Here is a 16,629-nt window from a genome sequence, read left to right on the forward strand (position 1 = left end):
TCTTTGCTGAGGATACTGTGTTATTACTATTTCAAGGGTCAGAACCGGTGCGATACTGGTACCCATCCCTACCCATCACTAGGGAACAGAACAAACCAGACATCAATTACAACAAAAATGACACTAAACAGTTGTGTTTTGTTTTAACTTTAACATATCATAATTTGATTGGTAGCAACTTTTACAACTACAGTGAGCCAATCACTCATAATTCCTAAACATGTCAATCAGGTAGGAATGAAGTAAGACATTAATAGAAATAAAGAGTTGTATGCTGACATGTAGCCCTTTCCTTGCTTAAATCATTAATATTTTTGAAAAATGAATCTGTGAGAAGACATAGCTTATCAAGATAGAACCATCTAACTAAAGATGAACCAAACTGTTCACAGTTTTATCTAACTCTGTTTTTATAAAGGCTGGTGACCCCTGTTATAGAGTCTGACAGCTGCAGGGATTATATACAAATACTCAACTATACCAGAATTAAACCAGGTCTAAATAAAAAGGAGTGAGTATCACTACAAAGATTAACCTACATTGGTCCTAATACCAGTTTGATATCAGCAAACACCGAGAGCATACATATGGCACCACAGCCATGCTATCGTTGCAAACACTGATAACAGCATAAATTGAATTAAATCAGGACTTGATGAGACATTTCGAGTATCACTAGAAATATTATAAACAGTCGTCTCCGTACCACAGTTTGCTATCAGTAAACACCAACGGCATTCATTGATGGCATAGCACATCCATGTTAGCAGTCTATAAACGATAGTTTAGCATATTAGCACAGGTATCAATAAAGGACTACCGTATTAAACACTTTTACTAACCTCAGGCAGACGGACAGGCGCTCTGCAGGTGGGATTGAGCGCCTGTAGTCGGTGTCTAGGCGGGCGATTCTTGGACCAACGCGGGACAGCAGGTCCTCAAACTGGGCGAGGGGAAGACGGCGATATCGCTGAAATCGGCCGTCATCCAGGCGCAGCTCCTGGAGCAAGTGTTGAAACTCACCAAACTGCTCACGCGTCTGGAGGACCTGATGGACCCAGGTACGGCGAGGACGTCCTTAACGCCGCTGCTCTGCTCTGCACAGTAAATAGAGAAGGGAGACTCTCTCTTCAAACGCTAGCTCGACAGCTGACAAAGATACCGGTCTGGCACAACTTCCTCCCACATTTCCGGTTCACGCACGTCAAAATATGCAATTTTGAGGCGCGATGGATTTTTCTTGGTCACGCGTTGAGGTGCGAATGTGCACGCGTCAAATTAGGGGCGTTTGGGGCGTTTTCGTTCGCGTCTATCGCGTTCAGTGTGAACACACCGTTAATGTTTTGCTTTTATTCCCCTTGTTTTTTAGTGTATTGCATTTATAAAATGAGGTTGCTGTTGTAAAATGTGTGACTTTGGCATATCCTTTAAGTGTGTGAGCTCTCATAAAAAGAAAAAAGAGATTTGTGGGATTAAAATATAATTACATTTTATCATAAGAATCAAGAATCGCACTAACTGTACCATGACATAAAACATGTGGCATTTTACCCAGCTAACTATTTTAATTGGAATTATGTTTTGTAAAGTATATTTTTTGTTTTTATTTTTTGTTTTTGAAGGCTCTGATAGGATGAATTTCTTAGACAACCAAGAAATTGAGGCACTAGTAGCTAACACTGTATTTTAAGCGAAAGCATAATTCTGGCAACCACTACCAATCAGCAATCAGAAAACAAAAATAAAAATAATGATGAGGAAAATGCAAATAGTTCATCCAATCTGGGAATCACATCAGCTTTAAGTAAATCATGCTAGCTCACTGCATGTGACAATCCCACCACCTCCTAACAACAGTATGTTGCTGTCATTAGGACTACATTGTGTGATTATTTCAACAAGTGTCTGAATAAAATTTGACCAACTAATTTAGTTTGTGTGGCTATTTCTGTGTGTATAGATTAATAAAATGATTAGGTTCCATTCAGTAATCCAAATCAAGTGAGTAAACTTTGGAAATAAATCAAGAGAGGATACATACACATAATTCGGTAGTAGAACGACTTTTAGCAGCTATATCTTGAAGTAATCATTTTCTGTATGGCTTTATCATCTCACATAACTGTGGAGGACATTAGGCCCCTCTTTTAACAAAAGAAACTGTTTATTGGGCTTGATTGCTATTTAAAAGTCGGTGCTATTGTTCAGATATTTTTTCTTTTTTTTACAGCCCATTTTTTGTGCTTGTTGCATTACAGTTTTACTAAAGTAAATGACTCATTGTCTTGATACATGCTCAATCATCCAGGTAAGTACATCTTTTTTCTGTTAATATTTTTTATATGGACCAGCCTGTATCCTTATGATGTTAAGACTGCTAGATGAGCTGTTAGTGACACTGAGTTAGTCATGACTATGCTTTCTGTGTTTTTTCTCTCCCCTTTTGGTATCCTGTTCCTGCTGGATGAACCACTTCATCTGATGACTCCGCTGCGCTATCCTGCCTGGTAGATTCTCCTTGCTGCAGGTGTATGCTTCTGCCAGCTGGATGCTGTTACTGGATAGTACACCGTTCCAATGGCGCGGTAGGAACAAATTGAAACACACTAAAAGAAAAGGGTTATTGCTTAAAATTGTGTTTTAATAAATGTGTTAATGTTAATTAAGTGTTCATTGTGTGCTGGAGGTCCTACTGGTCCTATGGTGGAGCAGCTACTACCTCTCCTTTAGGAAACTTGCCTCTGATGGGATACAGATATTTGGGACACATTTCAATTCTTGTAAGGGTTTAAAAAATACACAAACTTGGAAGAGTTGGCTGGATTTGTACAAAATGAGATGGCTGGCAATGGAAAGATGCAATTCGATTGTTACATGTTTAACCCTTTAAAGCCGGTCGGAGCAGGCACGCTCTGTTTTGCGTAACTATTTTTAAATCCCTGTAGAACCGGGAACCGCGTAAGCTAGCGCAATAATTTTTTTTGCATATGAAACCAGAGTTGTACTTAAATCTTATGCCATCGGCTTGTCCTAGGTCATGGTTTCCTTACACATATAGCTTTGCAAAAATTGCATAAAAGCGCTTGCGGGAACAAAAACATAATATTCCAGAAACACGCTTTGCCGATCCGATCAGCTGTTCGTAACACTTCCCACATTGAAACAGACGTCAGCGCGAACGATCGCATGTCCACCATTTCCTGCCCGAAACCGGAAGTGACGTCATTTTCGCGGAAAATGTAGTTTTTTACTTGTAGGCCTTAAGAGCCTATACTGGTGTTTTTATAAGTCATGTTTGACTTTATGCTTTTCTGAATAGTTTCTGGGATGCTTAGAACTCGAATTGCACTGCTTAAAATAGTTTATTTTGATGCACATGCTGTTTTCTTTGCAAATTTGCATCATAGGATTGTTTTTCGTTATTCCTGCAGTATGTAAAAATTGGTGTATCTCAAAAATAAAACTATGAAGACACTCAAAATAAATTTCCTGTTGTTGTAAACTATTTTTTGCAACTTTTTTGTATTTAAAGTTTTGAGGGATAAGCCTCTTAAATTTCTCCAAGTAGAAATATATTTAAAAAAAACCAAAAACGATTTTCAATTTTTTTTGTAGTTTGTTGCACTTTTTTGCAATTAATGTAGTTACTATGGACTTAATGCATACATATTATTAAAATATGGGCTATAACAGTTGTATTGATGTATAGCAACTTGAAATGCTCCCAAAAATGGCACTACAGCATGTAAAAATATAAAGTAAGCTCTGGCGAACTTGGTTCTATGGTAGGTCTTAAAGGGTTAAACAAATAATGAAAGGATAATGAAAGAAAGTTTAATGTGAAATTACTGAATTATATGAAATATTATGGCTTTGTCTGCCAGAGTGTTTTTCTTTAAACTACTTGGGACACTGCCTTTTAGTGATGTCACTAAAAGGCAAGGTTCTAATGTTGTGTTGCCATAGTCTCCGGAGTTTACTTTTAAAGCTCACTTACAGAACTGACTTATACAGCTTAGTTAGAAAAGTCAAGCATCCAAACATTTGAAGGACTATTCACTCATTAAGGTGACATTTTCTATTTTAAAAGTTCTCAAAAAATTCAGATGAAAAAGGAAACAAGAAAAGTTACGACTGAGGCAGATAAGAAAGATCCAGGAGATCAAAGTAAGTAAAAAAAAAAAAATCCCCCAAATAACAGAATCGACATTTCTAACAATGTTGAGGCTCTGTGTATAAAACGATTCATTTTTAGAGGATTTAAATCCTGGTTTTGATTGAAACTAACCTAAGTGCAACATGTCTAATCAAAGAAAGGTTACTGGGGCACTTTGTCTTTTGGTAAAATAATGTGACAAGTTTATTCTTGGACTGAGCAGTGAAAACAGAGCAACAAGTGTCATCAGTATCTAGACTTAGTAGACCTAGTATTGACTCGTGTTGGTGTGTTTTTTTATCAAAAGGATAAACTTGTTATTATATTGTAAGCAATACTAATTAAAAATTCAGTGACATCAAAATCCTTCTAGTCCTGATGTCGAGCGCTCTTTTTCACTAATGTGTTGTTGTTGTTTATAGATTGTAAGAGCAGGATGGCTAAAAGAAAGGCCAGTCCTGAAAAAACGACCCCCATAAAAAGAAGGAGGGTCACTGAGCAGGCTGGTCCTTCCACCAGCTCAGATGCTCATGTGGTCAGGGGAGTCAAGCGAAAGGTCCAACAAGATGAAGCGGGGACAGCCAACACAGCAAAGAAGCGTAAACTTCTTGACCATGTGAGCGGTGACAAGGGGCAGGCATCTTCCTGGTTGGACACTGGTAAAGGTAGGCTAATTAGTTGAGTGAGGGGTAGATTAAGTGTACATCTGGTTGCTAGTTTGAAGATATTAGTGTTTGGGAGATATTTGTGTCTATTATCTAATAAGCTGACGTGCTTTTGGTGTTTTCCACATCTGCAGACTGCAGCATAGAGATTTCAGAGAGCTGCAGTAAAAACAAAAAGGCTGGCAAAAGGAAAGCTGCGGGAGACACCAGGGACCCACCTAAGAAAAAGAAAGTGGACCAGGACAAAACCAAAACTGTTGCCAAAAAGTCAGTGGCTGAACAGAAACGTAAGTAGCAAGCAGCTTGGCTTTTATATTCAGGTGAAGAGCAAAATGAACATTTAGGGTACAGCAGAGAGTAATTTGTGTGACAGCTGTAGTAAAACCCAATTTGTGTTTGTCTGTTTAGGTGACTTCCAAGCGAGATACGTGGAGGAGCACCGGCTTGGAGAAGGAGGGTGTGGAGCAGTGTTTGCTGGCTACCGCATAAAGGATCATTTACCAGTAAGTGTTCAGATGGTGGTAGTAAGACAGGCAGTAACGCAGATAAGGGATAATATCGTAAGCTGTTTTACACCTTTAATTATGTCATACTGAGGAAATGCTCATCAATGCCCTGTGTCTTTTAGGTGGCCATCAAACACATCCCAAAGGGGAACGTGTACTGCAAAGTGAAGGTAAATATGCAAGACTTGAATTGCTTTTACATTAGTGGATTGCATGCAGTGTTCACCTGTGGAACGTCTGTGCCTCATCATCCACTTTGTTGAAATATTTCAGGATGATAACGGGAAGAATGTGTCAGTGGAAGTTGCCATCATGCTGAAGCTTGCAGCTGAAGCAGATGGATCAGTGGAAACATCAGCCCCAGTGTCTCTGTTGGAGTGGTTTGACTTTGGCAGAGAGCTGATCCTGGTGATGGAGAGACCTGTCCCCGCTGTGGACCTGGATAAATATATAGAAGAAAATGGAGGATTTTTGCCAGAGGACAAGGCCAAGGCAAGTTGACTTGCTTTAGAAGAGTCTTAGACTGTACATCATTCAATCAAAGCACAGAGTGTTAGAGAAACATTAACCCATTGATTGATTATTGTCTTTTTCATCGTTTCCAGGTAGGGCTGGGCTATATCATACCATTCACGGTAATACCGGGGTAATTTTGGGCAACGATAGGAAAATGAAATATCGCGATAGAATATGGGTAAAACGCGCATGCGCAGTGCCTTTGTTTACATACGCACATGGCGGTGACGCCGCATGAATTCTGGTTGTGTTTACTGACCTCAAAACGATGACGCACAATGAGAAGAGCGAAAGTGGATCGTTGAATGAAACGGATGAACCAGAACTGGTTTGTAAAAATGCTGCAACTTTAGTGGTGTGGAACTGGTTTAGCTTTCGTCCGTCAGATACACAACAAAGCACAATTTTTGGGAGCGAATGCTAGCGGGGCGTCGTTATTACCGTGTTGTTTGGAAAATACGGCACACTTAAAATCAATCCTTTGATTTTTCTGAAACTCGACAGTGCCCCTTATAATCCCGTGTGACTTATGTATGAATTCTGGTTGTGTTTACTGACCTCAAAACGATTTTATGTACACGGCGACTTTGCTAAGCTACAAAGCAGCACCGCTCGATGGATTGTCGGAGCATTACGGCTATCGTAGGCAGGCGCCTCGCGGAGTGATACGTACTGCACCTCAACATTATATTACCGTATTGTGTGTGTATAACCTCTTTTTAAGTTTTGTGGATATTATACATGGTTATGCTGAGGATATGTCGGCCAATTTCCACTGGAAATGCCTTTTGGTTAAACTGTCAGCAAGGAATTTGCACTGTTACATTTTTATATAACTTTAATGGACATAAAAAAACAGCTGCTTGTTTAAGTGAAAATACATTGATGGGGTTTTTTGCACTAATAGTTGTGGAGTTGTAAAGTATTTTGTCTAGTGTCAATTATATCGTCAGTTATATCGTTATCGCAACTTTTCAAATGTATATCTTGATAAATATTTTTGGTCATATCGCCCTGCTCTATTTCCAGGTCATTCTGAAGCAGCTGGTTGATGCTGCGAAGCACCTGGAGGATAAACACATCTTTCACCGGGACATCAAGAGTGAGAACATTCTAATTGAGACCGGCTCAGATGTACCGCGTGTTCGTATCATCGACTTTGGACTGAGCTGCTTTGTTAAGGAGCAGTCGCAGTACCGCGTCTTCTATGGTAACATATTCTGCTCTTGCTCTTCACAGATGTCACAATTTTCGCCTTTTGTTTTAGAAGAAATTGCAATTGTGTCTGTTTATTAGGTACAGAAATTTACTCCCCTCCCGAGTGGTACGGGCGCAGTTGCTACAGGTGTGGACCCACCACGGTATGGCAAATGGGAGTGGTTCTGTACGAAGCGCTTCATGCGGGAGACTTTAACACCACGAGCTTCCTCAAAAAGCGCCTGAAATTCAAAAGACATCTGTCCAAAAGTAAGAAAACGTCACACTTCAAGACTGACTGATGGCTTGGACCACTGGAACTATCATCTTCATGTTTTTTCTCTTTCCTTTCTTTCCAGACTGCCGGGATTTCTTGGACGCGTGTTTAACCAAAGTCCCGGAGACGCGGCCGACGCTGGAGGAGCTACAGCATCACACGTGGCTGAGATAAGCATATCACACACACACACAAACACACACAATTCAGACGTTATCATTTATGTGTGATGTATGAATTACCTTGCTTTTTTTCAGGAAATAATTTTTTTAATTGGCCCACTTTAAATTTCAGTGTTTTGGAATTCCTGTAACCCCCCCAGCCATCCCAGGAAAGGGGATCTCTCTTTGAATGGGCTTTCCCGAGGTTTCTTCCCGTCAATCTGGCCCCCCCAGGGGAGTTTTTCCTCGTCTTCATAGAGAGCTTGGGCTGGGTCAGGAGCTCCATCAAAACTGTCTTTATTTAATTACTCTAATGTAATCATATACTTTAAAGTAATCAAATAAAAGACAGTAAAAATCTGAAGACTTGAAGTAAACTTCCATTAAAATAAAACTTGTTTAATTCATCTTTGCTGAGGATACTGTGTTATTACTATTTCAAGGGTCAGAACCGGTGCGATACTGGTACCCATCCCTACCCATCACTAGGGAACAGAACAAACCAGACATCAATTACAACAAAAATGACACTAAACAGTTGTGTTTTGTTTTAACTTTAACATATCATAATTTGATTGGTAGCAACTTTTACAACTACAGTGAGCCAATCACTCATAATTCCTAAACATGTCAATCAGGTAGGAATGAAGTAAGACATTAATAGAAATAAAGAGTTGTATGCTGACATGTAGCCCTTTCCTTGCTTAAATCATTAATATTTTTGAAAAATGAATCTGTGAGAAGACATAGCTTATCAAGATAGAACCATCTAACTAAAGATGAACCAAACTGTTCACAGTTTTATCTAACTCTGTTTTTATAAAGGCTGGTGACCCCTGTTATAGAGTCTGACAGCTGCAGGGATTATATACAAATACTCAACTATACCAGAATTAAACCAGGTCTAAATAAAAAGGAGTGAGTATCACTACAAAGATTAACCTACATTGGTCCTAATACCAGTTTGATATCAGCAAACACCGAGAGCATACATATGGCACCACAGCCATGCTATCGTTGCAAACACTGATAACAGCATAAATTGAATTAAATCAGGACTTGATGAGACATTTCGAGTATCACTAGAAATATTATAAACAGTCGTCTCCGTACCACAGTTTGCTATCAGTAAACACCAACGGCATTCATTGATGGCATAGCACATCCATGTTAGCAGTCTATAAACGATAGTTTAGCATATTAGCACAGGTATCAATAAAGGACTACCGTATTAAACACTTTTACTAACCTCAGGCAGACGGACAGGCGCTCTGCAGGTGGGATTGAGCGCCTGTAGTCGGTGTCTAGGCGGGCGATTCTTGGACCAACGCGGGACAGCAGGTCCTCAAACTGGGCGAGGGGAAGACGGCGATATCGCTGAAATCGGCCGTCATCCAGGCGCAGCTCCTGGAGCAAGTGTTGAAACTCACCAAACTGCTCACGCGTCTGGAGGACCTGATGGACCCAGGTACGGCGAGGACGTCCTTAACGCCGCTGCTCTGCTCTGCACAGTAAATAGAGAAGGGAGACTCTCTCTTCAAACGCTAGCTCGACAGCTGACAAAGATACCGGTCTGGCACAACTTCCTCCCACATTTCCGGTTCACGCACGTCAAAATATGCAATTTTGAGGCGCGATGGATTTTTCTTGGTCACGCGTTGAGGTGCGAATGTGCACGCGTCAAATTAGGGGCGTTTGGGGCGTTTTCGTTCGCGTCTATCGCGTTCAGTGTGAACACACCGTTAATGTTTTGCTTTTATTCCCCTTGTTTTTTAGTGTATTGCATTTATAAAATGAGGTTGCTGTTGTAAAATGTGTGACTTTGGCATATCCTTTAAGTGTGTGAGCTCTCATAAAAAGAAAAAAGAGATTTGTGGGATTAAAATATAATTACATTTTATCATAAGAATCAAGAATCGCACTAACTGTACCATGACATAAAACATGTGGCATTTTACCCAGCTAACTATTTTAATTGGAATTATGTTTTGTAAAGTATATTTTTTGTTTTTATTTTTTGTTTTTGAAGGCTCTGATAGGATGAATTTCTTAGACAACCAAGAAATTGAGGCACTAGTAGCTAACACTGTATTTTAAGCGAAAGCATAATTCTGGCAACCACTACCAATCAGCAATCAGAAAACAAAAATAAAAATAATGATGAGGAAAATGCAAATAGTTCATCCAATCTGGGAATCACATCAGCTTTAAGTAAATCATGCTAGCTCACTGCATGTGACAATCCCACCACCTCCTAACAACAGTATGTTGCTGTCATTAGAAGGACTACATTGTGTGATTATTTCAACAAGTGTCTGAATAAAATTTGACCAACTAATTTAGTTTGTGTGGCTATTTCTGTGTGTATAGATTAATAAAATGATTAGGTTCCATTCAGTAATCCAAATCAAGTGAGTAAACTTTGGAAATAAATCAAGAGAGGATACATACACATAATTCGGTAGTAGAACGACTTTTAGCAGCTATATCTTGAAGTAATCATTTTCTGTATGGCTTTATCATCTCACATAACTGTGGAGGACATTAGGCCCCTCTTTTAACAAAAGAAACTGTTTATTGGGCTTGATTGCTATTTAAAAGTCGGTGCTATTGTTCAGATATTTTTTCTTTTTTTTACAGCCCATTTTTTGTGCTTGTTGCATTACAGTTTTACTAAAGTAAATGACTCATTGTCTTGATACATGCTCAATCATCCAGGTAAGTACATCTTTTTTCTGTTAATATTTTTTATATGGACCAGCCTGTATCCTTATGATGTTAAGACTGCTAGATGAGCTGTTAGTGACACTGAGTTAGTCATGACTATGCTTTCTGTGTTTTTTCTCTCCCCTTTTGGTATCCTGTTCCTGCTGGATGAACCACTTCATCTGATGACTCCGCTGCGCTATCCTGCCTGGTAGATTCTCCTTGCTGCAGGTGTATGCTTCTGCCAGCTGGATGCTGTTACTGGATAGTACACCGTTCCAATGGCGCGGTAGGAACAAATTGAAACACACTAAAAGAAAAGGGTTATTGCTTAAAATTGTGTTTTAATAAATGTGTTAATGTTAATTAAGTGTTCATTGTGTGCTGGAGGTCCTACTGGTCCTATGGTGGAGCAGCTACTACCTCTCCTTTAGGAAACTTGCCTCTGATGGGATACAGATATTTGGGACACATTTCAATTCTTGTAAGGGTTTAAAAAATACACAAACTTGGAAGAGTTGGCTGGATTTGTACAAAATGAGATGGCTGGCAATGGAAAGATGCAATTCGATTGTTACATGTTTAACCCTTTAAAGCCGGTCGGAGCAGGCACGCTCTGTTTTGCGTAACTATTTTTAAATCCCTGTAGAACCGGGAACCGCGTAAGCTAGCGCAATAATTTTTTTTGCATATGAAACCAGAGTTGTACTTAAATCTTATGCCATCGGCTTGTCCTAGGTCATGGTTTCCTTACACATATAGCTTTGCAAAAATTGCATAAAAGCGCTTGCGGGAACAAAAACATAATATTCCAGAAACACGCTTTGCCGATCCGATCAGCTGTTCGTAACACTTCCCACATTGAAACAGACGTCAGCGCGAACGATCGCATGTCCACCATTTCCTGCCCGAAACCGGAAGTGACGTCATTTTCGCGGAAAATGTAGTTTTTTACTTGTAGGCCTTAAGAGCCTATACTGGTGTTTTTATAAGTCATGTTTGACTTTATGCTTTTCTGAATAGTTTCTGGGATGCTTAGAACTCGAATTGCACTGCTTAAAATAGTTTATTTTGATGCACATGCTGTTTTCTTTGCAAATTTGCATCATAGGATTGTTTTTCGTTATTCCTGCAGTATGTAAAAATTGGTGTATCTCAAAAATAAAACTATGAAGACACTCAAAATAAATTTCCTGTTGTTGTAAACTATTTTTTGCAACTTTTTTGTATTTAAAGTTTTGAGGGATAAGCCTCTTAAATTTCTCCAAGTAGAAATATATTTAAAAAAAACCAAAAACGATTTTCAATTTTTTTTGTAGTTTGTTGCACTTTTTTGCAATTAATGTAGTTACTATGGACTTAATGCATACATATTATTAAAATATGGGCTATAACAGTTGTATTGATGTATAGCAACTTGAAATGCTCCCAAAAATGGCACTACAGCATGTAAAAATATAAAGTAAGCTCTGGCGAACTTGGTTCTATGGTAGGTCTTAAAGGGTTAAACAAATAATGAAAGGATAATGAAAGAAAGTTTAATGTGAAATTACTGAATTATATGAAATATTATGGCTTTGTCTGCCAGAGTGTTTTTCTTTAAACTACTTGGGACACTGCCTTTTAGTGATGTCACTAAAAGGCAAGGTTCTAATGTTGTGTTGCCATAGTCTCCGGAGTTTACTTTTAAAGCTCACTTACAGAACTGACTTATACAGCTTAGTTAGAAAAGTCAAGCATCCAGACATTTGAAGGACTATTCACTCATTAAGGTGACATTTTCTATTTTAAAAGTTCTCAAAAAATTCAGATGAAAAAGGAAACAAGAAAAGTTACGACTGAGGCAGATAAGAAAGATCCAGGAGATCAAAGTAAGTAAAAAAAAAAAAAATCCCCCAAATAACAGAATCGACATTTCTAACAATGTTGAGGCTCTGTGTATAAAACGATTCATTTTTAGAGGATTTAAATCCTGGTTTTGATTGAAACTAACCTAAGTGCAACATGTCTAATCAAAGAAAGGTTACTGGGGCACTTTGTCTTTTGGTAAAATAATGTGACAAGTTTATTCTTGGACTGAGCAGTGAAAACAGAGCAACAAGTGTCATCAGTATCTAGACTTAGTAGACCTAGTATTGACTCGTGTTGGTGTGTTTTTTTATCAAAAGGATAAACTTGTTATTATATTGTAAGCAATACTAATTAAAAATTCAGTGACATCAAAATCCTTCTAGTCCTGATGTCGAGCGCTCTTTTTCACTAATGTGTTGTTGTTGTTTATAGATTGTAAGAGCAGGATGGCTAAAAGAAAGGCCAGTCCTGAAAAAACGACCCCCATAAAAAGAAGGAGGGTCACTGAGCAGGCTGGTCCTTCCACCAGCTCAGATGCTCATGTGGTCAGGGGAGTCAAGCGAAAGGTCCAACAAGATGAAGCGGGGACAGCCAACACAGCAAAGAAGCGTAAACTTCTTGACCATGTGAGCGGTGACAAGGGGCAGGCATCTTCCTGGTTGGACACTGGTAAAGGTAGGCTAATTAGTTGAGTGAGGGGTAGATTAAGTGTACATCTGGTTGCTAGTTTGAAGATATTAGTGTTTGGGAGATATTTGTGTCTATTATCTAATAAGCTGACGTGCTTTTGGTGTTTTCCACATCTGCAGACTGCAGCATAGAGATTTCAGAGAGCTGCAGTAAAAACAAAAAGGCTGGCAAAAGGAAAGCTGCGGGAGACACCAGGGACCCACCTAAGAAAAAGAAAGTGGACCAGGACAAAACCAAAACTGTTGCCAAAAAGTCAGTGGCTGAACAGAAACGTAAGTAGCAAGCAGCTTGGCTTTTATATTCAGGTGAAGAGCAAAATGAACATTTAGGGTACAGCAGAGAGTAATTTGTGTGACAGCTGTAGTAAAACCCAATTTGTGTTTGTCTGTTTAGGTGACTTCCAAGCGAGATACGTGGAGGAGCACCGGCTTGGAGAAGGAGGGTGTGGAGCAGTGTTTGCTGGCTACCGCATAAAGGATCATTTACCAGTAAGTGTTCAGATGGTGGTAGTAAGACAGGCAGTAACGCAGATAAGGGATAATATCGTAAGCTGTTTTACACCTTTAATTATGTCATACTGAGGAAATGCTCATCAATGCCCTGTGTCTTTTAGGTGGCCATCAAACACATCCCAAAGGGGAACGTGTACTGCAAAGTGAAGGTAAATATGCAAGACTTGAATTGCTTTTACATTAGTGGATTGCATGCAGCGTTCACCTGTGGAACGTCTGTGCCTCATCATCCACTTTGTTGAAATATTTCAGGATGATAACGGGAAGAATGTGTCAGTGGAAGTTGCCATCATGCTGAAGCTTGCAGCTGAAGCAGATGGATCAGTGGAAACATCAGCCCCAGTGTCTCTGTTGGAGTGGTTTGACTTTGGCAGAGAGCTGATCCTGGTGATGGAGAGACCTGTCCCCGCTGTGGACCTGGATAAATATATAGAAGAAAATGGAGGATTTTTGCCAGAGGACAAGGCCAAGGCAAGTTGACTTGCTTTAGAAGAGTCTTAGACTGTACATCATTCAATCAAAGCACAGAGTGTTAGAGAAACATTAACCCATTGATTGATTATTGTCTTTTTCATCGTTTCCAGGTAGGGCTGGGCTATATCATACCATTCACGGTAATACCGGGGTAATTTTGGGCAACGATAGGAAAATGAAATATCGCGATAGAATATGGGTAAAACGCGCATGCGCAGTGCCTTTGTTTACATACGCACATGGCGGTGACGCCGCATGAATTCTGGTTGTGTTTACTGACCTCAAAACGATGACGCACAATGAGAAGAGCGAAAGTGGATCGTTGAATGAAACGGATGAACCAGAACTGGTTTGTAAAAATGCTGCAACTTTAGTGGTGTGGAACTGGTTTAGCTTTCGTCCGTCAGATACACAACAAAGCACAATTTTTGGGAGCGAATGCTAGCGGGGCGTCGTTATTACCGTGTTGTTTGGAAAATACGGCACACTTAAAATCAATCCTTTGATTTTTCTGAAACTCGACAGTGCCCCTTATAATCCCGTGTGACTTATGTATGAATTCTGGTTGTGTTTACTGACCTCAAAACGATTTTATGTACACGGCGACTTTGCTAAGCTACAAAGCAGCACCGCTCGATGGATTGTCGGAGCATTACGGCTATCGTAGGCAGGCGCCTCGCGGAGTGATACGTACTGCACCTCAACATTATATTACCGTATTGTGTGTGTATAACCTCTTTTTAAGTTTTGTGGATATTATACATGGTTATGCTGAGGATATGTCGGCCAATTTCCACTGGAAATGCCTTTTGGTTAAACTGTCAGCAAGGAATTTGCACTGTTACATTTTTATATAACTTTAATGGACATAAAAAAACAGCTGCTTGTTTAAGTGAAAATACATTGATGGGGTTTTTTGCACTAATAGTTGTGGAGTTGTAAAGTATTTTGTCTAGTGTCAATTATATCGTCAGTTATATCGTTATCGCAACTTTTCAAATGTATATCTTGATAAATATTTTTGGTCATATCGCCCTGCTCTATTTCCAGGTCATTCTGAAGCAGCTGGTTGATGCTGCGAAGCACCTGGAGGATAAACACATCTTTCACCGGGACATCAAGAGTGAGAACATTCTAATTGAGACCGGCTCAGATGTACCGCGTGTTCGTATCATCGACTTTGGACTGAGCTGCTTTGTTAAGGAGCAGTCGCAGTACCGCGTCTTCTATGGTAACATATTCTGCTCTTGCTCTTCACAGATGTCACAATTTTCGCCTTTTGTTTTAGAAGAAATTGCAATTGTGTCTGTTTATTAGGTACAGAAATTTACTCCCCTCCCGAGTGGTACGGGCGCAGTTGCTACAGGTGTGGACCCACCACGGTATGGCAAATGGGAGTGGTTCTGTACGAAGCGCTTCATGCGGGAGACTTTAACACCACGAGCTTCCTCAAAAAGCGCCTGAAATTCAAAAGACATCTGTCCAAAAGTAAGAAAACGTCACACTTCAAGACTGACTGATGGCTTGGACCACTGGAACTATCATCTTCATGTTTTTTCTCTTTCCTTTCTTTCCAGACTGCCGGGATTTCTTGGACGCGTGTTTAACCAAAGTCCCGGAGACGCGGCCGACGCTGGAGGAGCTACAGCATCACACGTGGCTGAGATAAGCATATCACACACAAACACACACAATTCAGACGTTATCATTTATGTGTGATGTATGAATTACCTTGCTTTTTTTCAGGAAATAATTTTTTTAATTGGCCCACTTTAAATTTCAGTGTTTTGGAATTCCTGTAACCCCCCCAGCCATCCCAGGAAAGGGGATCTCTCTTTGAATGGGCTTTCCCGAGGTTTCTTCCCGTCAATCTGGCCCCCCCAGGGGAGTTTTTCCTCGTCTTCATAGAGAGCTTGGGCTGGGTCAGGAGCTCCATCAAAACTGTCTTTATTTAATTACTCTAATGTAATCATATACTTTAAAGTAATCAAATAAAAGACAGTAAAAATCTGAAGACTTGAAGTAAACTTCCATTAAAATAAAACTTGTTTAATTCATCTTTGCTGAGGATACTGTGTTATTACTATTTCAAGGATTGTATTTTACCTACGATGTATTTTGAAAAGTAAGAAAATTAAAAGGTAAATCAGGTTCAGGTATATACAAAGAAAGTCACGCTACCACTGCTCTGGAGACTTCCATCTGTTGCCCTAACCCCCAACCAGTATTGACAGATTTCCTGGTTCTAGCAGAGGTTGCAGCAGTTTTTCCTTCCCACTGTTGCTGATTGTTTGCTCATAGTGGGCTGTCTGATTGGTGGGATTCTTTCTCTAATATGGTGGGTTCTCTACCTTACGATGTAAAGTGACGGATGTGATTTGATGCTATAGTTACGATTGAATTTATTTGTTAATGTCCGTTCAAGAAAGTTTGATATTTCTTAATATCCGTCTATGCTCAGTGTGAACTGTGAGCTGTTTGACTGATCACCTAATGTGTGACAAAAGAATGCGCTGTGATGCTAATGACAGTCTGCGCTCTCTTACCTGTCTGCAAAGGTTGGCCATAAAATTACTGCTGCAATTTATCGGAGATGTGCAGAAGCAGAGGGAATTTACCGGATTTAAAAATGATGTAATTCATGCAATATTGGTTAAGCTACTGTTAAGACATAACGTAATAATTTAACAAACTGTGTTTATTTATTTATTTCTATAAATATTTCTATATATATATGTGAATTCCACATTTGTTTATTGTACTTTCATTAATGCATGTCCGTTCACTGAATTAGTCAAGTCAGGTGTGACTTTTTAAAAACAGAACCACTGTTGTTAAGCTTTATGCAACAGTTGCCCTAGATTAACAGTATTGGTGATTTCAAAATATGTTTTTATGTTTCTGTAATAGTTAGATCA

General features: G+C 39.5%; 2 protein-coding genes across 2 annotated transcripts; both read left to right on the forward strand.

Annotated features, from left to right (window-relative positions):
• The first annotated feature begins 2,562 nt into the window (after positions 1-2,562).
• Positions 2,563-7,885, forward strand: LOC309690579 (serine/threonine-protein kinase pim-1-like). The gene is made up of 10 exons (XM_082507702.1): positions 2,563-2,585; positions 4,091-4,167; positions 4,579-4,821; positions 4,956-5,108; positions 5,230-5,324; positions 5,450-5,497; positions 5,601-5,819; positions 6,873-7,053; positions 7,140-7,310; positions 7,400-7,885. The coding sequence occupies exons 1-10, from the start codon at positions 2,578-2,580 to the stop codon at positions 7,489-7,491; spliced, it is 1,287 nt and encodes a 428-aa protein (XP_082363828.1). The 5' UTR covers positions 2,563-2,577; the 3' UTR covers positions 7,492-7,885.
• A 2,565-nt stretch (positions 7,886-10,450) lies between these two features.
• On the forward strand, positions 10,451-15,768 carry LOC309690578 (serine/threonine-protein kinase pim-1-like). Its single transcript, XM_082507701.1, has 10 exons — positions 10,451-10,473; positions 11,979-12,055; positions 12,468-12,710; positions 12,845-12,997; positions 13,119-13,213; positions 13,339-13,386; positions 13,490-13,708; positions 14,762-14,942; positions 15,029-15,199; positions 15,289-15,768. Exons 1-10 carry the CDS (start codon positions 10,466-10,468, stop codon positions 15,378-15,380), a joined length of 1,287 nt encoding a protein of 428 aa, XP_082363827.1. The 5' UTR covers positions 10,451-10,465; the 3' UTR covers positions 15,381-15,768.
• Positions 15,769-16,629: the final 861 nt, after the last annotated feature.

This window comes from Aulonocara stuartgranti, assembly GCF_965226115.1.
Source record: "Aulonocara stuartgranti genome assembly, chromosome: 16".
Taxonomy (NCBI): domain Eukaryota; kingdom Metazoa; phylum Chordata; class Actinopteri; order Cichliformes; family Cichlidae; genus Aulonocara; species Aulonocara stuartgranti.